Source organism: Alternaria arborescens, assembly GCF_004154835.1.
Source record: "Alternaria arborescens strain FERA 675 chromosome Unknown contig_32, whole genome shotgun sequence".
NCBI lineage: Eukaryota > Fungi > Ascomycota > Dothideomycetes > Pleosporales > Pleosporaceae > Alternaria > Alternaria arborescens.
The window spans coordinates 172,368-197,393 of NW_021167887.1; the positions used below are offsets into that span (position 1 = coordinate 172,368).

Consider the following 25,026-nt stretch of genomic DNA (forward strand, 5'->3'; position numbering starts at 1 on the left):
CTTATGACGAACGGCCGTGCGCGCCTCTTGCCAGATGGTCGGAATTCGGAGGTGCCAACGACACCGCAGCTCAAGGCAGAAATTCAACAACAACCACGGCGACGTGTTCAATTGCGCATCTCCAAACTGTGTCTCCTTCATCCTGTACTCATTCTTGAAAACCACACTCGCTACACCAACCACCACCGCCACCGCGACGCGCAACCATGCAGCGCCCCAACTACGGCAACCCACCACCGGCGCATTCACCACCCTGTACGTATCGTCATGTCTTCGTTCGCCTCTCCAACGCATCATATATACTGACTCCCGCTAGTACATCACCCCGTTCCACAACACGTTTCCACAGTTCCCCAGCTACGATCACCGCCTCCCCCGCAACCCCCTTCACAACCCCAAAGCGGCTATGGCTACGGACAGCAAGCAGGAGGCATGCCGCCTCAGCAGGGCGGATATGGCGTGCACCCATCATTTGGCGGCTTCATCAACGACCCCACTGCCCAATTAGGCTTCCAGATGGGAAAGAGCGCAGTTGATGCCGGACAGCACTACATGGAACAGAACGTATGTACCCGCATGCAATAGCACCCTGCCCACTGATGCATGGACAAAGTACTGACAAGCCCCCCCAGCTAGGACGATTCGTCTCCGTATCAGCACTAAAGCACTACTTCAACGTCACAAACTCCTACGTCCTAACCAAACTCCGCATCATCCTAATCCCATGGTGGCACCGCCCCTGGTCGCGCCAACAACGACACGCGCCTGACCCCTCGGCCTCCGCTGCGCTACTATACCAGCCCCCGCGCGAAGATGTGAATTCGCCAGACATGTATATTCCCACCATGGCGCTGGTGACGTACATTCTGCTTTCAACCTTCATTGCAGGTCTGCGCGGCGCTTTCAACCCTGAACTCCTGGGCACAACGGCTACCGTTGCCATCGCCGTGACTTTGCTCGAAATCCTCATCATCCGAACTGGCACCTTCCTTCTCGCTATCAGCAGCTCAAGCCAGCTCCTCGACCTCGTCGCATACAGTGGCTATAAGTTCGTGCACGTCATTGTATCGCTCCTTCTTACCAACTTGGCTACTTGGATCGGATTTGGCAGCTCGTGGGTCGGCTGGGTCATATTCTTGTATTGCTTCAGCGCAAACTCGTTCTTCTTGCTAAGGAGCTTGCGATATGTGCTGTTGCCCGATATCAGCTCCCAGAATAGCTACGGAACGCCCGCTGCAGCGGGATATACGGATTCAAAGAGCCAGAAGAGCCGGAGGACGCAGTTCTTGTTCGTTTACAGTTATGTGGTGCAGTTTGGGTTTATGATTTGGCTGAGCAAGGTATGAGTGGGGTGTTTAAAAGAGGGATGATATCTATACTGGGAAGGGAAACGACAAGGCATGTCGTATTCAGGTTGCGGGTTGGACTTGAGAGCATATGCAAAGCTATGCGCTTGTGCGATAGCCCATGTCAAAGGACTGAGCACGCAGACAGCCTGCGCAAGGAAAAGAGACGCGTATGAGGAACACGATGTGAATGTATTTATCAGCGTTCAGCGTCAGCATTTGCTTCCTCAATATCAAAAAATCCTGCGAATGGAGACTGAAATGCGATAGGCTACAAGAGATGCCCATGTTGAGAAGTCTACATGCATCTAAATCATGTCGACTGAGACAGGCGAAGAACGCCCAAGATGATCGAAATACTACTCCTGAAACTCAGTCGTGTGACCATGAACACCATACCTCTTCCATAACGCCATGCCCATACACGCCATTGACCCTCGGTTTCAAAACATGTTATCTACCCAACAACAGGAATAATTCTCCCCGCCGCCCTCATCTGGCCTCTCTCCTCCTCAATCTCCTTCTGATAGTCCAACACCAATTCTCCAAACTGCTCAATCTGATCCTGAGCCTTTGGTGCTCCAATCAACACAATGCCCCTGGGCACAACCACATCATTTACCTGAAAGCACCCAAACGTAACCACCTTCTTGATCGCAGGACACGACCGGAAGACACCAGCGACAATCCGCGTATCAACCACGGGACAGAAAGACAAGTTGATCTCGCGGAGATGAGGATATTGTTTGATGCCGTCAAAGACTTCTGTAAAGGTCGTGTGGGAAATGTGGCGGCAGGAAGATATGTCTAGGAACTCGAGGCGCGAGCCGGAATGTGTCATCAGCGCGCGGAAGCCGTTGGAAGCGAGGCCGATGGGTTCATCCTCTGGGCCGTCGGGGTTGGAGTTGTCCATGTCGCGAGTGGAGTTTACGTCGATGTAGTGGAGGGGCGGGGTATCCCAGCTAGAGAAGAGATTGACGTAGCCAGTGTCGGTGCACTCGTTGTTTTCGGTGAAGCGAAATTTGCTAAGTTGGTGGCACTTGTTGTGGATGGTCTCTAAGACGTCGTCGGTGGGATCTGTCGTGTTGTCGAGAAAGTGCTCTAAGCATAGCGTGCGGAGGTTGGCGCCGACGGAGTTTACCAAGTGGACGAGCTTCTCGCGGGTGATGGGGTCGTAGAAGCGGAGTGTGAGGTGCTTTAGGTGCTTCAAGTGAGCTATGGCGTCGATGCTGTCTGGGCCAATCTTCTTGCAACGCTCAATCTTCAGACGCTCAAGGTTCGGACAGAGAGTGGTGAGTGCTTCCACTACCTGGTCGTCGAATGCGGCGTCCAACCACTCCACCTTTAGAGTCTTCAAATCTTGGCCTCGGGCGATGAAGAGTTCAGCCCATTTATCGTTGGAGACAAGGTTAGCGCCCAATAATTGAATCTCTTCAAGCGCCTTCGCCTTCTCGTTCATGTAGTCGATATTGCTGTCCTTGAACTGGCAACAGTTGCGAAGAGACAGACGCTTAACGTATGGGCAAACTGCAAAGATCTGATCATAATCCTCAGTCTCGAGGTATGCAGCCTCATGAATTGCAACCGACTGCATATCGGGCTGGAGGAACAACTTCATCGTGTTGGAGTTCATCGCACGCTTCTTCGAGAAGATTTCACTGATCCGGTTCATGATTCCCTCTGGCATCTCGCCCAATTCATCAATGTCTTCGGAATGTTTGGCGAGCTTCTCAATGCACAGCTGTTGTAGCGTCTTGGGTCCGCGCACAGTCATACCATCGAGGCGGTTGCTCTCAATCTTCCTTCGGCCCTTGCGCACGACAGGCTTAGCTGCCTTCTTCTCTGCCTTTGCATCTTTCACCATCTCTTTTCCACACGGTGTACAAAGAAGTCCACCTTCTGGACCCGCCTTGCTGTACGGTGTGACGGTAAAACGCTTATTACAAATCTCGCAGTTCTCCAGCTGTCCAGGAAGCGGCTTAGCCTTCTTGTACATATCCATGACGTCCTCAAAGTCAGAATCGTCCTCTGAGCCCTTCTTCTTTTTCTTTGACGCTTTCTTGGCCGCCTTGCCTTTCTTTATCTTCGCTATGGCCTCTTCCTGATTGCGTTTACGTTTACGGGAGCGTTCAGCTGCCATCGCAGAGGACTCTGCTTGCAGGTCTTCTTCGACATCTTCGCCCTCTTCACCAGCATTGGACGGTCCTTCGCCATTGTCTTCTGCTTCTCCGGCGTCTTGCTCTGCTTGTCGAACACGTTGTTGGTACGAGTCACGGATCTCTGCGGCGGAAATGTTGTTCGCCTGGAATTTCCTGATTAGCAAATATCCTTTCCAAGTACCATCTAACGTGAAGTTTGCGCCACCGCTATTGCGCTGGCACAGCAGCCTTCGACCTTGAAATCGCAGAGCGCAGATGCTGTATAGCCTGGTCGCAAGGATATGAGCTACTCACCGCCAGAAAGTCTGTCAGCGCAGAATGTGGCCCTCGAATACCTGCACCTCTGCCTGCGCCTCTAGGTCGTCGTCCGGTCCTGTCGCCACTCGTCAGTATTGCGCGCTCTGTCACTTGAATTCCTAAACTTTGACTTACATGATTTCTGTATTCTTATTCTGTCAGGTTTGCGATTTTGAAGAGAGCAAATTGATCGAAAAGTTTGCGGAGGAACAGTTGTGCTGATTGAGTCTGCTTGGGGTGAGTGGGGTGAGACATCGATAGGAAGGCGCGTCGGGGTCCGGGCATCCGCAGTCGCGCAGTCACGTGGTGGCAATTGGTTGCTTGTTCCGGATTAGTCTACCCCTGACAAGTCTCTCACTCTCACCCTCGCAGGTATGGAGCTGATTGTAACGCCATCGGTTGAAAATTTGAACTTTTGGTAAGACTAAGAAGGCCCCGTCAATTTCCATTAGGAAACTTCCCAGCCATATGGTCGCAAGTCATCCCAGTAAAACAAAATAAATCCCAAATGCCTACCCATCCCAAAGTTCCAAGCCTTGCTGAATCCGACCGCTTGCTTGATTTTGTATCCTTCATCTCTAGCTTCCCTGTTCACACAAGGGAAGTATTTAACTAGATGATAGTATCGTCATCACTGTCATCATCGTCATCTTCATCATTCTCCTCTTCATCGTCATCAGAATCCCAAGCACCAAGGTCAGAGCCAGTCTGTCGAGCAATGTCACCCATAGGCATCTATAATACGGTCAGCATGGGTGTTGGCTACGCACAAAGGTAATTCCGTTTTCGTAGGACGGGATCCCTTCACATCGTGCTATTGAGACAAACATACCATAGGAGGGCCTCGAGGAGCAGCACGGATCTTAGCCCATCCACTGGGACGAACATCGGAAATATCGGAGTGTTCAGCTACGCTGGAAGCGAAGGAGAGATCAGAACCGGTGACTGAAGAAGCGGGACGACGGTAAGCATTAGGGTTGAAGCCAGAGCTCGTGCTGGGAGCTGCATTGGACTTGGTGTGCCATAATTTGGTGCGTTGTTCGCTCCAGCCGCCGTCGCTGTTGCCCTTTCCATGACCAGCAGCAGCAGCGTATGTGTACTCGGTCTCAATCAGGCTCTCGTCCGCTGAACCAGCCATGGACATAGCCTCTTGAAAGTCAGCCGACAATGCGATACCTCCGTCTGCCATCTCTTTGTGTTTAGGGCGCCGATCTCCACCGTTGACGGTCTGCCATTCGTCGTCGCCCTTTGGAAGTCAGTACAAAGGCCACTATGTAGCTAAACGTGCCGACGCCGTATATAGGTCATGCAAGAACTCACGTAGTTGGAAGAAGTGTCAGTTGTAGCCGAGGAGAAGTACTCGGGATACTGGCCGTTAGAGTGGTCCGCCGGAAGGAAAGCGTTCTCCAAGTTCTCATAGCGGTCTTCGTCAACGGCTTCGTCCGTCAGCTGAGCTTCGATACACTTGAAGCATTTGGCAGTATCGGGCTTTGCACGCTGCGATTTGGCAAACTCTTCCAGGCCTTTAGTTTTACCGCACATGGTGCACTCGACCTCGACCTTCTGCTGCCCAGTACATGCCTGACAATTGATAGCCTTGTAAATCTTGGCCGAGTTCTTGATTTGCCAACGCGCATCGGTGAGCTGCTTGGTAGAGTACTTGGCTTGTGGGAGGTTCTTCTGACACCGACCGCATTTGATCTTGATAGGGAGCGGGATGCCCTTGAGCCTGTGAGAGTAGTCAGCAGCGGATCCGTCAAGATGCAAGTGTCAGTGAGCAGTTACAACGTCTATGTGACGATGACAATCATCGCCCACTGAGATCGGTTGCACGTACCTGTCGATCTCGTCTTGATTGTATGCGTGCATATTGCGGCTGCCTCCCATTGTGAGCCACTGGTGTTGTAGACGAGTGAGGAGTTGTGATAAGATTGAAGCTGAGATGATCCTAACGAGAGTCTTTGTACAGATGCGAGGACCAGCTTGTGGTGTCTCAATGGAGACTATTAACGTATGTGTTTTGTTTGGGCCAAAACAAGGTGAAGGCAGGCACGAGTGAGAGAAGCTGCAGCCCTCCCAGACATGACATGTGATAATGCGATCTCGGCGGTGAGCTTGTCTCGGTGTATGGAAAGACCTCCCGGTTCGATACCAGTATCTAGCATCTTGCATTCCAATGTCGTCGCAGCGCCTGGTTTTACTGGTAGTCATGACGCACTCAGCCCGGAGAGGCCAGAATCGTCTATGCCGTCCAATCTTGAAGCGTCTCAACATTACTATGATACGAATTGAAGATTACTGGAGGGTTCAAACCATTTTCTCAAAACTGTTAGCAATAAATACCCATTTTCAGAGAAGTGCCGAGTTCCGCTTGTGTATACCATGAGCGGATTTCATCAACCTTTGTAGCTGTTTGTTATACTTTCACATTGAGAATGTGTTTAGGGCCATCATATGGACGGCAGGTGTGATTATTTTATTTCCATAGCGACTGCTCCTGATTTATATAGCAGGGATTCGCAGAACGTGCCTCCATGACTACATCTAATCATCACCACCGCCGATCGGGCCGCTCACTTGCTTGGCCGACTTCGCAGCGACGATATCGTCAACCCTGAGCAGTAGGCAAGCGCTCTCAACAGCAGTCTTGACACTCTGTTCCTTGACCGCTAGAGGCTCCCATACGTTGTATGACTTCATGTCGACAACCTTTCCTGCATCACCGTCGATACCCCATGTGCTGCCACCGTGCTTGCCGTCTTCGTAGCCCTCTGCGTGCTTCGCGCGCAGTTGGGTGAGCACCTTGATCGGGCTGTTTCCTGAGTTCTGAATGAGCGTGCGTGGGATGACCTCCATGGCTTCGGCGACGGCCTTGTATGGCCACTGTGCGACACCCTCAATCAACTTGCCACGCTGGCCCAGACCAACCGCGACGGCCATCTCAGTTGCACCACCACCGGGGCAGAGCTTAGGGTTCCAGATAACGTTCCTGGCAACACCCATGGCGTCGTGTAGATTCCGTTCAATCTCGTTCAGGATGTCTTTTGAGGGTCCACGGAGGAGGATGGTGCATGCCTTCGGGTTCTTGCACTTTGTGAGGAAGGTAAAGTATTCGTCACCGATCTTAGAGATCTCGAAAAGACCACACTCTGTACCAATGTCCGAAGCGGTGGCGGAGAATACGGAGTTTACGATTGTCGCACCTGTCGCACGGGCGATACGGTTGTTGTCGGTCTTACGAACTCGGCGGATGGCGGTGATGTCGGCTTTGACGAGGTAGTGCTGTGCAAGATCTAATCCATGTTAGCATGATTGCGACAAAGCATGACCAGCGTGACTTGCCGCTGACGCCCTTCTCGGTAATGACAAGATCGGGCTTGAGAGCGATGATGGCATCGCACATTTGCTTAACTTGCTCCTCTTCGATTTGAAGGATCCTGTTCCAGTCCTCCTCTTTGCTAACCTCAATGTTTGTCTGACTCTCTCCCTTCTTGTATTCTAGTGTGCAGTCCAACAGCAAAACCTTGGGGTTCTCGATTCTCCGCCTCATCTTGGGGTGTGTAATGTCCTTGTTGACCATGACTCCGTCTAGAACTTCGCTGTCCTCGATCTCACCTCCGGGGATCTTCTCGATACGTGCGTAGCGCTTGATGTCGACCTCCTTCTTGCCAGAGCCAATGTCGAGGGAAACGGTCCGCACCGCCTTCAAAGCCAGTCCGCACATGAGTTCCGACCACCGCGTTACGAACTTTGTGCCGATCGAAGAGCTAATGATCTTGTACATCTGCTCGTCGTTGTTGACGTCGACTTCGACCGCGATCTCGCTGATGATTTCGAGAGCATCGGCGAGTGCCTTCTTGAACGCTTGGATAATGACGACGGGGTGGATGTTGCGCTCAAGCTGGGGCAGAGCTTGTGCGAGGATTTCTCCCGCTGTTGATTGTTAATCCATGCCTCTTCTCTCCCTCCCACACTTTGTACGCACCTAATATGATGACGGTGGTTGTGCCATCGCCGACCTCCTCGTCTTGTGTCCTGCTCAACTCAATCATGCTCTTGGCAGCTGGATGTGCGACTTCGATTTCTCGGAGGATAGCGTGGCCGTCGTTGGTGAGGACGATACCGCCCATGGGATCGAGCAGCATCTTCAACATGGCCTTGGGACCGAGGCATGATCTGATAATGTCGGCGACAGTCTTAGCTGCTGTGATGTTGGATAGTTGAGCTTTGCGGCCAAACTGGCGCTCCCCACCCGGGGTCTGGGTGTCTGTTGATGTGTTAGTGGGCTGCCGCAGCTTCAGATCGGTGGCTAAACATACTCATAACAACCACTGGCGCCTGCATCTTGAAGGAAGGCGTCTCAAAGCACGGTGTACAAGGAAGAGGGGGTCGAAAACAGAGTTGCGTGGGGTATCTTGCGTCTGGTGCCTTGCAGCTCCTCCACTAACTTTTGCTACCAAAAACCGCGTCGCAGCGCCGCCACTATCCCGGCACGGATTATCTGCGACCGGTACTAGCCACAGTTGAGCCACTTGTCTGCAGCCAATGCTGAGTCATGCTCTCCAGCTCGATCGACGGCAACTTCCACCTACACCCTGGTCGTCCCTGCCTTACACAGCGCCTTGGCGCCTGCCGCATGCGGTAGCCAGACCTCGCGTGACGGCCAATACGCGCTAGACTTGCCCTGGAGATCTCTCGCCGGACTATTTTACCCTACATTCTGCCGCCGCTCACCGCGTCGCAGCCAGCCTCTCACGGGACTTGCGCGCAGCTTACAAGACGGCTGTGGTGCCCTCCAAACCTTCCTTCCTTCCTCTCACTTCTTTTTGCGCCAAACTTCCGCACACAGCCTTTCTTCTGTTCTTTAACTTGAACACTCCCACACCTCGATCGGTTTCCTTCATCTTACCACCCCCATCACCACATCCATCACCCATCATCTCCATCGCGCCTCACCATCTCGCCATCATCTTACCCCCATCGCTGTCCCTCCTGGTGACTTCATTAGAACGTCGCATGCTCACTGTCTTGTCTTGATCACGACAGATCTTTGTATCCTTCACACACTCTATTGTTACTAAACTACTAAACACACAGCATGGGTCTTAACTACTACGCTTCTGCGCCGACCGTCGTTCTGGCGCCCCAGCAACCGCAGGGCTACTTCTCCCATCACCAGAACGCCGCATCACCAATGGGTAATTTCCGCCCCAAATACCCTACTCCGCCTTCGCTCAACTATTTAGCCGCCGTTTCCAATGCCACCGCTGGTCGCAAACGATCCATCGCCGACGTCGATGAACCAGAGGAGAACCTACCCGCCGGATCAATCGTTACTAAGTCGCCTTCAAAGCCCAAGCCCGAGCCTGTCTATGGCCCAGGGATGACGCTCATCTACCCTGGAGAACCTGGCTACAGTATGGCAGCTGAGTCGCAATCGGGCACCTGGTACGAAGAGAAGATTGAGAAAGAAGAGAAAGCTGACGCCGCTCGCCCTATCGCTGTGTCGCGCAAGTCGGTACGGATGAGCCCAACCGCCAACATCGAAGTCCCCTCCCTCAATGACATGGATGCTCAAAAGACCGAAGAGCTCATTGACGACAAAGGCAACACCATCAACACGCTCATCGCATCCCTCGGGGTTGGCTGGAAGAACGTCATGACAAACCCCAACCTACGCGACGCAGCGCGCGCATACTCGCGCGTCATTGAGCGTCATTTCGATTTCACCGATGTCCTTGTTATGCTGGAGAAGGAATCACTCAACGCTTATCTGGTACGCGCGAAACAACACGGCGTACAAGGCTACTGGCTCTTCTCGGACAACCTTCAATGGTGTCAGCTCATCGGCTGGTCGTTAGAACGCACAGTCAGCAACCTCATGTTCGGTTCAACCCCGCGTGTCGAGGGCGAGCGCATCAACGCCCGTCAACTGACGCCATCGGAACCCGCTACTACACCGACTCCTCAACCAGTGGCCGACATTCCTATGGCGACTGCAGACACCGACATGATGGAGATGTGACGCGTCTCATCTCCTCTTTTCTCTTCCTTCCCATTTTCCTTACGGCAACAAAACACAAATCGGTTTTCATTTCGGCTGTATTGATTTACGGTTTTCGATGGCGGGTTCTTTCTACGGCGAATCGGCGTTGGTGGTGGGATCGGATTGATCACCGGAAGTGACTCTATCTGACATGTACTATATTATTATGATGCCTACGCCGTGATGCTTGATCAGACATACTCGATCGCGTCTGCTAGCACGTGCCACTAAACTTACCAGGCAATAAACCAATGAAACTATGATCATCAATCATCTACTTTCCTGCACATGCTGGTCTTGAATTTAATTCCACCAAAATCTGACTACACATTTACTTCTCTCCTACCCGAAAACTCGAACCACGTCCACTGGTAATTTTGGCGCTATGTGGGAAGCTGACCTACAGTGCTTCTCATTCTTGCTTCGCAAAGTAAACACACCACTAATGGAAGCCATGCCAGGCACGCAATTTTCCAGACTTCTATTTTCAGTCGGATCTAGACTCGTTTAACACGATCAAACGCGCTTCCGCGGTGACACAACCAGAGCACTGAGAAGCGACTGCCCCGAGCGACTGCCCCAAGCGTCGGCCGGAACAACCGCTCCTCAGCAACGCGAACATGTCGCGCGGACGACGCGGCATCGCGTTTCCCGGACAGCAACCTCTTCCCAACACGATTCTGACTCGTACGAACGGTGTGAATGATCCAAATTACCTGGCCTCCATCTGTGCGCATGGCTGTCAGCAATGCGAGCTTTGGCACACCACCCAGGATGCCTGTTTCACCACCCGCTGAAGGCTGACACGTGACTACCCTTCTTTCGGGAGGATTCTTTCTGGCTTTCCCGAGGTTTTCCGCACTTGACGAAATCACAGCTTCGAGCTAGCTCATTCTGCAGCTTTACGACATAATAACCCCTCCTGCGGTCCTCGGAAAATACGAGGACCACTCAGGCAGAATCGCACGTACACGAACGCTCCAAATGAAGTTGAGCGAGCGCATCCAAATCCATTACAACCATACCGTTCCCCAAAGCACAAAACCAATGACCGTTGTCCCATAAATCACGGGTTCCGGCAGCCCCAGGGACACTCCGTATTCGCGCATTCCTGACCTTCCAGTGACTTCAACGAATCTACAAAATACTCATTGTTCTCGCTGCATTACTGTTTGGGTTATCGCTAGCCGTGCTGTATCTTATTGAGTTTGACCCAACAAAATCGAGTCTCCACAGCGTCGCAGAAGGACTACTTTGTAGCTCAGCATTGAACTCTGTGACGTCGGCCACGGTCTCAACAGTGCTTCTCTTCAAGTTTGAAGGCCAGGAAACAGCGACACGGAAGGATTGGTGATAGCGTGGACATCGTTGGTATTATTGAATCTTGCCATTGTGGAGTTTCTAGTTTCTATTCGGCTTGGTACTATGTTACTATGGTACTCTGGCAAGAACGACGTATGGAGAGCTGCTTTAACCAGCTCTCAATTGGCTTTCATCCTGGGATTCTGTGTATCTTTATCTCACTATATCCGGGACATCGTGCGGAGTGAAGGGGAACTGGGTATAGATGAGATAAAGGTAAACATTGGGGGAAGGCGGAGCGCGGATAGTTGAGGGGTTCTGAGAAACCTATAAAGAGAGAGAGAGAGAGGAAGGGGTTTTGAAGCCACGGACTGGGGACTTAATGAACAAAATGCTCTGGAGCCTCTTAGGGGCTGTCAACCCTCATACAGCAGGCATCATGAATATAGTTTTCCCCCGTTGTACAAAAGCCTGGTGTCCGCTAGCTGTTCTTGAAGTTCCCTTCTAAATGATCATCATAGGGCTTGTGCGCCTATGAACATCAGACATTTGAAACGGGGTGGCTGTAGATTGCTTTTGCCGGAAGGCTCTCTGCGGTTGTGCCGAGGCTCGCAACACCCAACGAAAAGAAACTGAGAGCCAGCTTGTTATGCTGTACCACGACACCGGAACACGATAGGTATACCTTAGGATCGCGCACACCTGTAGAGCTCCAAAGAGCGCCCAGGGAATATCTTACGCATGCATGGACGCGTGGTGGAACCTAAATCGCCCTCAAACAATGGCCCCCAAAGTGGCGTAGAGGCGCCTGCAAGAAACCCACCTGGGCAGAGCTGAGTGTAACCAAGATGGACGATCATTCGCATAGCACTGTACGCCTCCCCAGGTTGCTAAACGTTGCCCATTTGGATTTCAATCATTCCTATTGCTTCAGTATTCGCAATGCCTCGTTTCATTTGGACCCTATTGCCTGCTAAGAAACAACCAATAACGCATCAGTACCGGGACAATGATGGCAGCCTCGAGATGCAGGTTCCGCTTACAATCCGGAGTGATAAGAATGAAACTCCTTCTCACACCCGCCCGAGGACAATGTCGATACTTGGACTACCTCAGCGTGTCGCGGAGAAGTACTTAGGGCCTCGTTTCACTGGATGGCGGTTTGGCGTGCTGCACTTCGCGGTGTGGGCTTCTGTGGTCTTTCTTATTAACCTCATCGTCATGATATGGGGTATGGTTGCTACTTCTGGAGCTAAAGGTGTCTTCTATGATGGAGACTGCGATCGTGTTAAAAAGCTTAATACTGGACTCCATCTTCTCATTAATATCTTTAGTACAATCCTTCTGGCTGGGAGTAATTATACAATGCAGTGCTTGTCTGCACCAACGCGACGCGAGATTGATTCCGCCCACAGTCGCCAGCCTGGCATGTACCTCGACATTGGCGTACCGGGTATACGCAACATCGGATATATCAGTCGACGCCGAGCTGTTCTATGGGTGGTCTTAGGACTTTCATCCTTGCCATTGCATCTCTTGTAAGTTCGCAGCTTATCTTGTCATTGTCTAAACTCATATGTGCCAGCTACAACTCTGCGGTATTTGGTTCAATCTCATCGAACGACTATATGGTGTTTTCTGTCGACGAAGCCTTCGTGAATGACAAAACTTGCACGAATTGTTTTAATGAAGTCAAGCAAGAAAAGTCCACCATGGCTAGATTTACCGATGGAACACTGAGGAGCACGGAAAGTCTCTATGGGTCTGGCGAAGTGATTGGATCTACACTCGAGAGCCTCTGGAGCAAAGCACGCAGTGGCAAACTTGACAGACTCGAGCCTGCCACATGCATCGACGAATATGCCACCAGCATACAGTCCAACCGAAAGAATTTACTCATTGTATCCGGCGGTAATGGCGGTAATGAGCCTCGCTCGCAATACAATTTCATCAATGGATCTTACGTCTATTGGGCTGACCAGTTCGATGTCTGTGCTGCGGCGGATCTTGAATTCAGCCGTGCATTCCAGTGGATATGCTCAGGCTCGGACGATCCAAACACGGAGTGTTCTTCCGTAGTTGACCGAATGAGGAACCAGCCATCGTGGCAAGTTGGATGGCGATGCGACGGAAATGGTGTCTGCGACTTCTTACGCTCGCCGGTGAAATACTGTCTCAGTGAGTCGGCTCAACCGCACTGTAAGCTTCATTTTGAACCGACCATTGCAACAATCATCACTGTGCTCAATCTTGGTAAGTTCAGGTCATGCTCTACACCCTAGTCCGGTTACGGTAGCGCGGAACATACAGGTATCTCCTGTAAAGCAACGTCGAGCCTTTTCTAATACTGTCGATAGTCAAAGCTGGCTTGATGTACTATATCGCATTTCACATTCACGATGAGCCGCTTATGACCATGGGCGACGCCGTCGCGTCCTTTCTGGAAAAGGAGGACAGTACTACTAAAGATATGTGTTCGTCTACTCTGGAGGACTTCAGAAACCGCAGAGGTTTTCTCGTGCAACGACGACAGTGGAGTGACAAAAGACATCGCTGGAAGGACGTGACGAATAGGTCGGGACGATTCATCACTGTATTCATGTAGGTCACCCTGCCCGTCACCCTGCCCGTGATGGAACATCTGTCCAGTCTACTTACATTGCCGCTCAGATTCCTGATAACAATTATTGCCATCAGCCTGCTGCTCAAGATGGGAATCGATCACTTGCCCAATGGGGCAACATTCGACCAGTTTGCATTTGGTACGTTGATAATGGCTTCTCGATTGGAGGTAGAATACGGAGCTGATTGCATACAACTCTTTCTAGGCGCTGTTGACCCCCGCACATATATCAGTAACATGCCACGAGATGTAATCACCAACGCCGTTATCGCCAACACGCCACAACTATTTCTCTCCTTTCTATACTTTTCTTACAATGCCCTCTTCACCGCTATGTTGATGGGCTACGAATGGTTGTCTTATTCACGCAAGCGTAAAGGCCTTCGCGTGAGTCGTCAACCTTCCGGTGCTCAGCGGTCTACGTACTTCCTTCAATTACCTTATCGATTCGGTATACCCCTTATGGTGCTTAGTGGTACGCTACACTGGTTGGTTTCGCAAAGTATCTTCCTGGTCGCCATCGACTTCTACGATACATTTGGAAACCCAGGATCAGCTTGGTCGTGCGGACTCGGTTATAAAACACTGGGCTATTCGCCACCAGCCATGGCTTCTGTGATAGTGCTGGCTGGAATTATGGTCATTAGCATAATTGCTTTTGGGTACATACCATATAAGCGTGGTATGCCGCTTGCAGGGACCTGCAGTATGGCCATCAGCGCAGCCTGTCATCCGGCAGTACGAGTTGAAGATGGTAACAGTATTGCCGAGCAAAAGTTAAAATGGGGCGTAGTCAGTACTGGTGTTGATGGGTTGGGGCATTGCGCCTTCTCAGCAGGAAACGTGGGAGCGATAGTGAAAGGTAGACTATACGGCGGGATCTCTACATAGGTCGGATTCTGAGACCGCACGGCGCAAAAACACCTATCGCAGCCAGCGAATGCCCATCTGTTTACGATGACCAGCAGATGCGATTCTATCTAAATATCAGTTGTGATGAGACTTGTGCCATATCGAGAGACTGCGACTGGCTGTGCAACGCGACTAACACCCCACAATCATGTCCCATTGACGGTTCCAACTTACTCAAGATCAGGAAGATATCAGTGAATCAAGAATGAACACAGTCCTGCTTAGGAGCGCTGCGTAGACAAAGCTTAGAATGGATATCGATGCAGATGACCGCAGCCCCAACCTGACCAATCAGCGGCAGAGTTCCGCTCTGGACGAAATAGGGTTATTTGGGCGGAACTCACCTTCGGTGTATTTCTCAGCACCAACAGGTCATCGATCTCTGGATCACCTTAACGTTACGTGGCCGGATATGTCCTGCAGGTGATTACCACGAGAGCTACAGGATGTGATACCTGGACTACAACGGGGCGTATATGAACCGTGATGACTGTCAGCCGTAGCTGCACGCCCTCATTTGACTCGATGAGCTCGCCAGATTCGCTGTTGTCGAATTTAAATCCAACCTTACCACTACCCTGAAACGAGCGAAAGACAGACACTATGAGTGTCACCCCCATTGCTGTCACCGGAGCGAGCGGTGGTGTTGGTGGATTCGTTGCGCGCAACATCGCCGCCCGCCAGCTCCCCCAGCGGCTCCTGGTCCGCACTCCCAGCAGGGCGCCGAAACTACCTCACAGCGAGGTACACCAGGCCAGCTACAGCGACCATGCCGCCGCCAGCGCAGCACTGAAGGGCGTACACACGCTCTTAATGGTCTCAGCCTCCGAGAGCGATGAACGTCTCAACCAACACCGCTCCTTCGTCGATGCCGCCGCGACAGCCGGCGTACAGCACATCGTCTACACCTCCTACATAGCCGCTGCACCAGATGCCATCTTCACGCTCGCACGCGACCACTACGTAACGGAGGAATATATCAAGGCTAGCGGCATGCGCTGGACCTTTCTGCGCGACAATTCCTATATCGACTTTATGGAATCCCTAGTCGGCGCAGACGGTGTCATTCGCGGCCCGGCAGGCAGCGGTCGCGTCTCGATCGTCGCCCGCGTGGACGTTGCTCGCCTTGCCGCCGCTGTGCTCGCCGACCCCGATCAGCACGCTGGAGTTACATATGATGTCACTGGTCGCGAGGCACTGTCCATGTCGGATATCGCTGAGATTATTAGCGCAGTTCGCGGTCGCGACGTACGGTTCCACAATGAGACCGTCGAAGAGGCTTATGCGTCGCGCGCAAACTACGGTGTACCAGACTGGCAGGTTGACGCCTGGGTCAGCACATACGTTGCCATTGAGAGCAACGTTATGGCGCCTGTCTCCAACGCAATCCAATCCGTTACTGGCTGCGCGCCGATGACGCTTGCTGAGTACTTGATTGCCAAACCTTGATAAAGCAACGCTAGTTGCAATTTGAACAGGCATTTGCGACGCTGCACTGCAGCAGCATGTATGCAGTCAATGATAAGACACTACAATATGACTGATATTCCGAGAAGAAGCTCGTTCTTCCTGAGCTCTATTGTTACTGGAGCTTACGCTAGGAAAATACGAACTGGAATTCCTATGCATATCATGATAGATGATCCTAGGTACGGCTTCGAGGTGAAGCAAAACTCAGGTACAACGAGCTCATGCAGCATTGTGCGAGCCTTGCCTAGTCCAATCAAGCGCGCTAGCGAGGCAACGCTGTTGCCTAAACATTGACACTTCTCCAGACTCAGCCTTAGCACTTGTAACCTCTCCATCTTTCCATCGCTACTATGCTCACTTATCGATACCAACCATTAGAACATGATGACTCTTTTCGGATCCTCGTTATATTTCCAAGTCTGGATAGTTCAGACCCAATCAGATGCACGATTGCGCACGCGCAATTGTCTGACGAGTCTTTCGAATACGAAGCAGTGTCCTACACTTGGGGCGACGCCACTGAAACGCAGACAATTTACTTCCCCTCCGCGGAACTGAATGTCGGGCGAAGTTGTTACAACGCGCTTCGGCGCTTGCGATGCAAACACCAAGACTGTTTGCTGTGGATCGACGCTATCTGCATCGATCAGAACAATCTCCAGGAGCGAGCCTGTCAAGTTCGTATGATGGAAAAGATCTATAATCGCGCATCTACAGTGTTGGTGATCTTACAGGAACCGAATGCGAACAGCGATGCGCTGTTTGAACAGCTAAAGATTGGGGACGAAATGATATCGCTTGTAGGACGCTGGGTTCGAGATCCACCAAGTGATCACATCCTCAAATTGCTAGAAGATTTGTGGCGAGATCCATGGTTTACAAGAGTTTGGGTTCTACAAGAAGTCTTTGCCAAAACCACTGTCTATTTCATCTCCGGCTCCACCTGCTTCTCATACGACAGTCTGGCGCAACTATATACATGTTACGGTGGGACTATAACAACTAGGACTTACTGCCCCCGAGCCCTTCAGTGGATAAGACTGCCACCAGGAAACTTTTCAACACCGCAGTTCAACTTGTGGTACTTGCTAAGCGAGACGAGGGATTACCTGGCGACCGATGCCAAAGATAGAGTTTTCGCTCTGAAGTCGATGTTAGGCTCCGCACAATCAGAGATGGATTACTTGATCGACTACACGCACAGCTTGGAGGAGTGTTATAAACGTGTCGCCATGTTTCTATTACCTGTGCTCGGGCTTCGATTACTCACGGCCGTCCGGCACACACACGACAAGAAGATGCCTTCATGGATCCCGGATTGGTCCCAGAACCTCCCAATACACCCAACATATCCTGAAGATGAAGATAAGCTGGGTACTTCTGATGAACAAAAATATACAATACGCTCTTCCTTACCCAATAGTAACGGTACCGATATGGAACTACTTGTCACGGGTTGTTGTTATGCGCGAATAGTCGAAAAAAGCCAGTCTTTCTATTTCATTGATGTAGACGACGCTGAACGACAAATGAAGAAACTGTACTACAGCATCATCCCCAGACATGACGTCGACCCAGAAGATATGCAGGATGATCCTACTGTGCTTGCCCATTTAGGGACAACTGTCTCAGATGGTAAGCCCAAATTCTGCAAATTATACGTGCAGAATTAATTGAGTGGTAGCTATGTCGTCTATGGATAGCGGGCAGCTTCATACATTCCTGACTCGCTTTGGTGCAATACATCTGGGGGTACGTCAACTTCCCCTCGTTACTTGATAAACTTCTTATCTAACGGCAAAAGGATCGCCACAGCTTTGCTCGTGAAGAGATTGATGCATTTTCAAACTCACTTCAGCAATGCAGAATAGGCCTGATGGATAACGGCGAGTTGGTCATCGTGCCGGAAGCTATACGATATGGAGATGTCATCGTCATTATATCAGGAGCTATAGTAGCTTGCGCTTTACGATGTTCTTCGGATGGGAGCTGGGCACTCATAAGCGGTGACTGCCAGATGTCCACAGAAAAGTTCAGGAGTCAACGAGACAGGTCTTATTTTATGTGCGACGAATACGTTGCATGCCATCAGGATAGACTAGAAGACTTCAGGCTGCGTTGATGTATTCATATCTACCAACAACCATTTCAATTGACAGAGCTCTCCGCGTTGGTATGGGAATAGAGAATTCCAGTCTTCACGCTGATAAAGTAAGCATCGAAAGATGGAAAAGTGTAGCAAGGATTACTTCCATCGGCTGATCCTTCCCAACAAGACACCATTTCGCCACAGTCACGTAGCGAACAACAACTATCATGTATCGACCGTGGTGCACCCGAGATCTCGGCGTCCAATAGAAACGCCGCGCATAAATGATCCAACGAGCATGCGGTAGCGTCCTGCTATGTTTTCGCCACCACGGCTGCCTAGTCATGATGCCCATGGAGGAAATAAGAACGCCAACTTAAACGAAGCCAACACTCCTCAGCATCGCACGAGTATCAAAGAACTCTGGAACAGAGATAAATTAAATCCAAAATGTCGCTATGCAATCTTTGCCAGTCGTTCGACATCCTCGACTTACCAAACTTATCGCCAAACTACACTGTCTACCCCGTAACCTCCAAAGCATATCCTCCCCTGGTCTCCAACATTCACAAGCTTCGGATCGGCGGATGGAAGAAGGATAGAGATGACTCGAAACATGACTCTGAACCTCTGGGACTGCCTTACCACCAGTCCATTGAGGCACTAGAAGCCGCTCGCGCGAACAACTGCGCGATCTGCACAGTCGTACAACGCGATGTCGCGCAATTCAAAACGGAGTTTTTGGAGGCGAAGAAAGATGCTAGTGCTTATAGGGAGAGGAGCGGAGGTCCAGATTGGAGGATGTTCGCCGTGAGGGGTGTCGGTGAGACTGGAGGCTTCATGATAGTGTCGGCTGATACGAAAGCACCGTTTGAGATCTGGGTTGTTGCTGCCGTCGGGTTTTGTGTTGACTGTAAGCTCTGTACAAGCTTGTGACATGGTCGAAGCGAGCTGACAGTCTTACAGATAAGGACCCGCTCACCAGCATCATCAGGGGACGAAAGATCCTCTCCGACTCTCAGCACACGCTTCAGCATGCTCTGAGTTGGGTGTGCGATTGCGATAAACAGCGGACGGATAGCCGCTGTCATGTTGATGCTGCACCCCTTCCAGCTCGCGTACTAGATATAAGAAGCTCGGCATCCCACAAGGCATCCTTGTATGAGCCCGCGGAGGGAGAGCTAGGACGCTATGCAGCACTGAGCTATGTCTGGGGCGAATCAAGCATGTTCACAACTACGAAAGCAAACATCGAAGCAAACAAGGAGGGCATCGATATCGACAAGCTACCTGAGACGTTTCAGGATGCCATATTCGTGGCAAGAGAAATGGGAATCGGATACTTATGGGTTGACTCACTCTGGTAAGTCAGACTTCTATCTTTGTATCGCCAGCATTGAACTAACAACCCCAGTATCTGCCAAGACGACTCTTCAGACTGGTCCCGCGAGACCTCCCGGATGTCTTCAGTCTACTCAAAGGCCTATATAATGCTCTCAGCAACAGGTTCTGCTTCGTCTAACGCCGGTCTATCAATATTCTCTCCCACCCGCCCAGCACCAACTTACTCATCCTTTCCCTACACTTCCACAGAGGGTACTAAAGGAACTCTGCTCGTATTCTCCTATTCTAAGGAGGTTACTAGATTCCCTGCCTGGTCAGGTCCTTACGAACTACTCAAGAACGAGCCATTGACCCAACGAGGTTGGGCACTCCAGGAACGCTGGCTTGCACCTCGCATTCTGCACTTTGGAAGCAAGGAGATGTTCTTCGAATGTTACTGTGGGTTCAAGGGTGAGAGCGGTTTCTTGATGGAGGGCAGGAAGGATACGCTCTTCCCAACCACTCCTCCTGGCTCTTCTCCGGCAATCTCAATCGATACCATCTCCGACGAGATCGATTCCGCAGAACCAGAGCCCATGGAACGCCAATGGAACTCCGTACTATCTGACTACAAAAAACGCCAACTAACAAAGGCCTCGGACAAGCTCCCTGCCCTCTCTGGTCTCGCCCGCACCTACCAGGACATCACGGGCGACACATACCTCGCCGGTCACTGGCGCTCCACACTCCTCCACTCACTTATATGGCAGGCGACCGATCACCCCACCGTCCCAATCACGTACCGCGCCCCATCTTGGTCGTGGGCCACCATCGATGGTTCTTTCGGCATGTTTAGTCCTGGTATGGGGTTTGACAAGGGGGAGTGGGTCAGTCTTGCCACAATACATGCTGCTTGGACCAACTTGAAGAACGAAGAGAACCCTTTCGGCGAGGTGACGGACGGGCAGTTGGATATCAGCGCTCCGCTGGAACGACTTTTCCGCTTTTCGAGCAAAGATGAAGAGGGAGTGGAATGGCCCAAGAACTATAAAGGAGCCAAAGTACGAACACAAAACGCCAATGTGAAGAGCGGCGAGTACAATTATGTAATATTCGATTCTGCAGACCATGCAGAAAGAGCAAAGGGCAGGGAGCTGTGGGTAGCGGTGCTTTTGAAGCATGTTCATGCAGAGGACAATAAGGGAATCTGGGAGTCGAGCGTGTCTTATCATGGGATTGTTGTTGCGGAAATAAAGGGTAAGCAGAATGTATACGAGAGGTTAGGAAAGATTCCTTTTGGTGAGAAAGATTTGGAAGAGTGTGGGTGGATGAGTGATGGAGACTTGGTAGAGAGGTTTACCTTGGTGTAGAAACTTCCAATTGGCCTGGTAATGGTGAAGAAGACGAGGCAATCGATTGTGTAGGTTCCGTTCGATGAACCAATGTTCATAAACCCATCCCCTCTGATGCTTATCAGAGTCAGCTTCGGTCTATTTCCTGGACGGCGGGAGGAGTTCCCCACCCGCTGTGGTACATTGCTGCAGCAATTATTGGTATTTAATAGTGACGAGACGACACAGCTTTCGCCTACTCACCTACAACACCAACACACAGCGTTGTGCCAATGGCCTGTCGGAATCCGATAGCGATGTTCCGCCTATACAAATAACTTACTGCGTCGGCTGCATTGCCTCCATCGCGAAGTAAATCGATGGCAACCTTGCTGCACAACTCAACTCTTGATGTGACTGCGCCATTTGCGCCGATATTCCGTTGGTAACTCTGAACGGCCCAGGGCAATATAGCTAAAACAATTGAGCAAAATCGGTAAGCCATCCGCGGAAGCGCTTCACAAGTAAAACAAAAATGAAGTGCCGTCGTTGGCGATGAGGAATGAGTTCGCGAGTATGCTCGAGGGAATCTGGTGCTCGAACAACGCGCATGACGCGCGGCATGAGTGCACGAGGCGGTATTGACATATCTTATCGATATCCCGGTAGTGCGGGATTCGGCCTTCTGAGTGGAACGTTGTTCAGAGGTGGTTGGCGCTGTCAGCTGTGATCTGATGGCCTACGCGAGCAGCGCTAGGTGCGCCGGTGCGCCCATCGATCGCGGACGCCCCTGGTTTGCGTCCCGCCCCGAGCGGCTGATCCCTTCCACGCTACCATCTAGTTGGCAATCTAGCACAACAAACCACAATTGTCGAAACCACCGCGCAATGGACATCGACAGAGAAATCACGACTTCTTCTGACAGCGGCGACTCAGGGTCCTCGGAGGATCAGCACCCACCGTCCACAGCCTCACGACTCACATTCTACGACGCCTTCACATTACTTGTGAGCATCCAGGTTGGATCTGGCGTGTTCTCCTCTCCATCACAGGTCAACAATCACTCTCCTTCGCCGGGCGCATCGCTTATCATCTGGGCAATATGCGGCGCAGTTGCGTGGGCTGGAGCAGCGTCCTTTGCTGAATTAGGTGCGGCCATGCCTGTGAATGGCGGCCTACAGGAGTACCTCCACGAGATGTACGGCTCTTACATGGCATTTCTTGCATCTTGGATATGGATCTTTGCCATCAGGCCGTCCTCCATGGCCATCTTGAGCATCATATGCGCGAAGTACTGGACCGAGGTTTTTCTGCCAGCCAACGACGAAGAGCCATTCTGGCTAAACAAAATCATAGCCACATCGGCTCTGGCAATGATGATATTCGTTAATTCAATCAGTACCAGAGCAACTTCTCGTCTTGCGAACGTCTTCCTCATCATCAAGTTGCTCACAGTGGCGTTACTATTGGTGTGCTGTCTTGTGTTCATCGTGTTTGGGTTTCACGTAGGGACAGATACGCCCAACCGCGACTGGATCACGAAGAATTGGTTTCAATATCGCAATGAAGGAGAGGACTTTTCGTTCATCGACTGGAACAGTGCTTCTCAATGGAGCAAGATTGGAGAAATCACAATGGCGATCTACGCCGGACTCTGGGCATACGCCGGATGGGACAATGTGAGAGTTATGAAAGGCTTTCAAATCGCGCGCACTGACGAATACTTGTAGGCAAACATTGTAGCGGGCGAGATGCAAGATGCAGCCAAGGACTTGCCTGCCGCGATTCACACAGCGGTCCCAGCTGTCATAGTATGCTTCCTTTGCGCCAACTTGTCCTACTACATCCTGATACCATGGAACGTGATTGGAGCCAGCGACACAGTCGCGGAGGTGAGTGCCTCGAGACTCGTATATTCAGCACATGATCTTCTGATTTAACATACGCCTATGCAGACGGCCGGCCAGAATGTTTTGGGCAGGTCCGGTGCCGTAATTTTTGCTTTGCTCATCTCCGTTGCTTGCCTTGGGTCAATTAACATCAGCGTGTTTACAACTGCGAGACTCACGATCAGTGCAGTGAATAAGGGCTATCTCCCGAAATTACTTTCAGGAAATGGCCACAGCCAGAATGGGCAACCTCAAGATCGTCAGCTACAAGACGCTCCTCGAGATTGTAGCCTGTCTTCAAAGCTATTGAGTCTTTTCGGAGAGGGTCCTTTCTGGCAAACTCCAATGTGAGTACAATGAGCAACCATTTTCATAACAAAGTCTGACTGCCCATAGCAAAGTTATGCTTTTTAATGGTTGCCTCACAATAGTATACATACTAGTTGGTACCTTCAGCGCTCTTGTCACGTTCATAGGTAAGTTTTAACGCTTGCACCGCATTGGGTGTGGATAGAAAGTTATTGACGGATCTTCGAAAACAGGTATAGCGGAGTACGTCTTCTTCTTCTTCGCTGTTTTGGGTCTTCTTCATATGCGTGTGAAGCGACCTCATCTCCATCGACCTTACAAAGCCTTCATCGGCATCCCGCTATCATTTACACTCATCAGCCTTGTTTTGGTAGTTCGAGGAATATTTGCTGCTCCCGCACAAGGAATAGCGATCGCATTGTTGCTATTGTCAGGGACTATCTGGCACTTCAGAGAATCAGACGCCTTCGACATCTTGAGGAGAAGAGTACGATACCAACCCATTCCGGCATAATAAGGTACGATCCGGACAAAGGCTTTGATTACATTGCGGTTGTAACAAAAGACTGATTAAAATCTAGCTCGCATTTGAGGTAATGCCCTTTGATCGGATTATGCCGTAGACCGCCAGAAGATTGCAACAGTTCAAACACTCTCGGCGATCGATTTTGCCTTCCTCAACTTGTTGTGTCTGGTCTTGTACAGGTACCATGCGCCAACGGTGAGCATCGTCAATGGCACGGTCGTTACTATGAAGATCCAGAATTGTGGGCTTGCCCGTAAAGAGCCGTCTTCGCTTTTGAAGTCGAAAAGATTCATGCCGAGGAACGACTAGATACGCAGATTAGAAACTATCAAGCACATATATGAGGATAGAGCAAGCTTACAGCTACGAACGAAGCAGGCAGATATATCAATGTGAACACAGTGATGACCTTGACGGTAGCATTATCGTCGACACCCTCCTGTGTCAAACGCAGTATTCGCGTGCTTATCTCCCTGGAATTTGCCTGATTTCCGATATCGAGAAGATTGGTGAGCTATAGATAAGTCAGTTATCACTTGTGTTTGTGAGTTTGTCTTTCTCACCAAGCCTAATGTTGCTTGTACACGTTGCGCTAGTGTTTCTGCTGCATTGATGTGACTTTCCAAGCGATGCTCCATGATTTGCAATTCCTGATGCACGCTGTACGAGCTTTCTCCTAGAGATGGAATTTTGGTTGCAAATGCTGTGTTGATGCTCATCAAGGTCTTTACGAGGACAATGTTGCTGCGAAGACATTTGCATGCTTTACACACTATCTTGTCTTCGATGTGTCGAAGCGTTTGGAGGCGTTCGGGGTTGATAGCAGGAATCGCATCCGGCTCAGAGATATCGGCCACGTCGATGCGTCGTCGCTGTCGTTTGTGAGCTTTGCCTGTATATGGGTACGATACGCGCTTACAATTTGCTCCAAATCGCTGGCAAGGCTCTCTATATGATCTTGCCAGTTCGCCAGATACGACCAGATGATTATCAAGTGAACGGTCAATGGATGTCGTGTTAACTGTGCTTTATGCGAAGACTCCGCCATAGCTTCTAGTTTTGACTGCGCCACCGCATCATCGCTGGGATGAATTATAACAATCTGGCTACTACAACTTTCGAATGAGAATTTATGCATAACACCCGTTTGTCTGAATGACCAAGTATCTCGTGGCGGTCGCCTCCCATTCCGTTCGACGTACATGAACTGGTAACATAACTCTGTTATGGAGCTTCATTAGCACAGTTCCCACGAACCATGACACAGGGTATCGGGAGAGCTCACCAAACGACTGATCCCTCGATTGACACAACTGCCGAAACCCTGAAGACTCCTGAAAAACCTGGGGCTGATCACCGAACTTTAGGAGGACATCTACAAACATGCTGGAAATCTGCCACTTT

The 25,026-nt window shown here is 50.9% G+C and overlaps 12 protein-coding genes across 12 annotated transcripts; 8 read left to right on the top strand and 4 right to left on the bottom strand.

Moving 5' to 3' along the window:
* Positions 1-206: 206 nt before the first annotated feature.
* On the top strand, positions 207-1,346 carry AA0111_g10130 (hypothetical protein; the record flags this gene model as incomplete). The annotated part of the gene is made up of 3 exons (XM_028643846.1): positions 207-255; positions 317-564; positions 633-1,346. The coding sequence occupies 3 exons, from the start codon at positions 207-209 to the stop codon at positions 1,344-1,346; spliced, it is 1,011 nt and encodes a 336-aa protein (XP_028502331.1).
* A 457-nt stretch (positions 1,347-1,803) lies between these two features.
* AA0111_g10131 (hypothetical protein) lies at positions 1,804-4,378 on the bottom strand (the record flags this gene model as incomplete). Its single annotated transcript, XM_028643847.1, has 4 exons — positions 1,804-3,648; positions 3,800-3,878; positions 3,938-3,957; positions 4,319-4,378. The coding sequence occupies 4 exons, from the start codon at positions 4,376-4,378 to the stop codon at positions 1,804-1,806; spliced, it is 2,004 nt and encodes a 667-aa protein (XP_028502328.1).
* Positions 4,379-4,414: 36 nt separating this feature from the next.
* AA0111_g10132 (hypothetical protein) lies at positions 4,415-5,689 on the bottom strand (the record flags this gene model as incomplete). The annotated part of the gene is made up of 4 exons (XM_028643848.1): positions 4,415-4,537; positions 4,635-5,048; positions 5,123-5,531; positions 5,640-5,689. The coding sequence occupies 4 exons, from the start codon at positions 5,687-5,689 to the stop codon at positions 4,415-4,417; spliced, it is 996 nt and encodes a 331-aa protein (XP_028502344.1).
* A 657-nt stretch (positions 5,690-6,346) lies between these two features.
* Positions 6,347-8,146, bottom strand: AA0111_g10133 (T-complex protein 1 subunit gamma; the record flags this gene model as incomplete). Its single annotated transcript, XM_028643849.1, has 4 exons — positions 6,347-7,084; positions 7,152-7,735; positions 7,788-8,069; positions 8,122-8,146. 4 exons carry the CDS (start codon positions 8,144-8,146, stop codon positions 6,347-6,349), a joined length of 1,629 nt encoding a protein of 542 aa, XP_028502345.1.
* Positions 8,147-8,900: 754 nt separating this feature from the next.
* AA0111_g10134 (hypothetical protein) lies at positions 8,901-9,827 on the top strand (the record flags this gene model as incomplete). The annotated part of the gene is made up of 1 exon (XM_028643850.1): positions 8,901-9,827. One exon carries the CDS (start codon positions 8,901-8,903, stop codon positions 9,825-9,827), a length of 927 nt encoding a protein of 308 aa, XP_028502348.1.
* A 2,819-nt stretch (positions 9,828-12,646) lies between these two features.
* On the top strand, positions 12,647-13,432 carry AA0111_g10135 (hypothetical protein; the record flags this gene model as incomplete). The annotated part of the gene is made up of 1 exon (XM_028643851.1): positions 12,647-13,432. One exon carries the CDS (start codon positions 12,647-12,649, stop codon positions 13,430-13,432), a length of 786 nt encoding a protein of 261 aa, XP_028502349.1.
* A 350-nt stretch (positions 13,433-13,782) lies between these two features.
* On the top strand, positions 13,783-14,664 carry AA0111_g10136 (hypothetical protein; the record flags this gene model as incomplete). Its single annotated transcript, XM_028643852.1, has 2 exons — positions 13,783-13,912; positions 13,979-14,664. 2 exons carry the CDS (start codon positions 13,783-13,785, stop codon positions 14,662-14,664), a joined length of 816 nt encoding a protein of 271 aa, XP_028502346.1.
* Positions 14,665-15,288: 624 nt separating this feature from the next.
* AA0111_g10137 (hypothetical protein) lies at positions 15,289-16,134 on the top strand (the record flags this gene model as incomplete). The annotated part of the gene is made up of 1 exon (XM_028643853.1): positions 15,289-16,134. The coding sequence occupies one exon, from the start codon at positions 15,289-15,291 to the stop codon at positions 16,132-16,134; it is 846 nt and encodes a 281-aa protein (XP_028502347.1).
* A 2,560-nt stretch (positions 16,135-18,694) lies between these two features.
* Positions 18,695-20,937, top strand: AA0111_g10138 (hypothetical protein; the record flags this gene model as incomplete). The annotated part of the gene is made up of 3 exons (XM_028643854.1): positions 18,695-19,157; positions 19,211-19,607; positions 19,659-20,937. The coding sequence occupies 3 exons, from the start codon at positions 18,695-18,697 to the stop codon at positions 20,935-20,937; spliced, it is 2,139 nt and encodes a 712-aa protein (XP_028502329.1).
* Positions 20,938-21,785: 848 nt separating this feature from the next.
* Positions 21,786-22,628, top strand: AA0111_g10139 (hypothetical protein; the record flags this gene model as incomplete). Its single annotated transcript, XM_028643855.1, has 1 exon — positions 21,786-22,628. The coding sequence occupies one exon, from the start codon at positions 21,786-21,788 to the stop codon at positions 22,626-22,628; it is 843 nt and encodes a 280-aa protein (XP_028502330.1).
* Positions 22,629-22,649: 21 nt separating this feature from the next.
* Positions 22,650-23,274, top strand: AA0111_g10140 (hypothetical protein; the record flags this gene model as incomplete). Its single annotated transcript, XM_028643857.1, has 3 exons — positions 22,650-22,790; positions 22,854-23,134; positions 23,184-23,274. The coding sequence occupies 3 exons, from the start codon at positions 22,650-22,652 to the stop codon at positions 23,272-23,274; spliced, it is 513 nt and encodes a 170-aa protein (XP_028502287.1).
* A 467-nt stretch (positions 23,275-23,741) lies between these two features.
* AA0111_g10141 (hypothetical protein) lies at positions 23,742-24,670 on the bottom strand (the record flags this gene model as incomplete). Its single annotated transcript, XM_028643858.1, has 4 exons — positions 23,742-23,927; positions 23,984-24,136; positions 24,186-24,494; positions 24,542-24,670. The coding sequence occupies 4 exons, from the start codon at positions 24,668-24,670 to the stop codon at positions 23,742-23,744; spliced, it is 777 nt and encodes a 258-aa protein (XP_028502286.1).
* Positions 24,671-25,026: the final 356 nt, after the last annotated feature.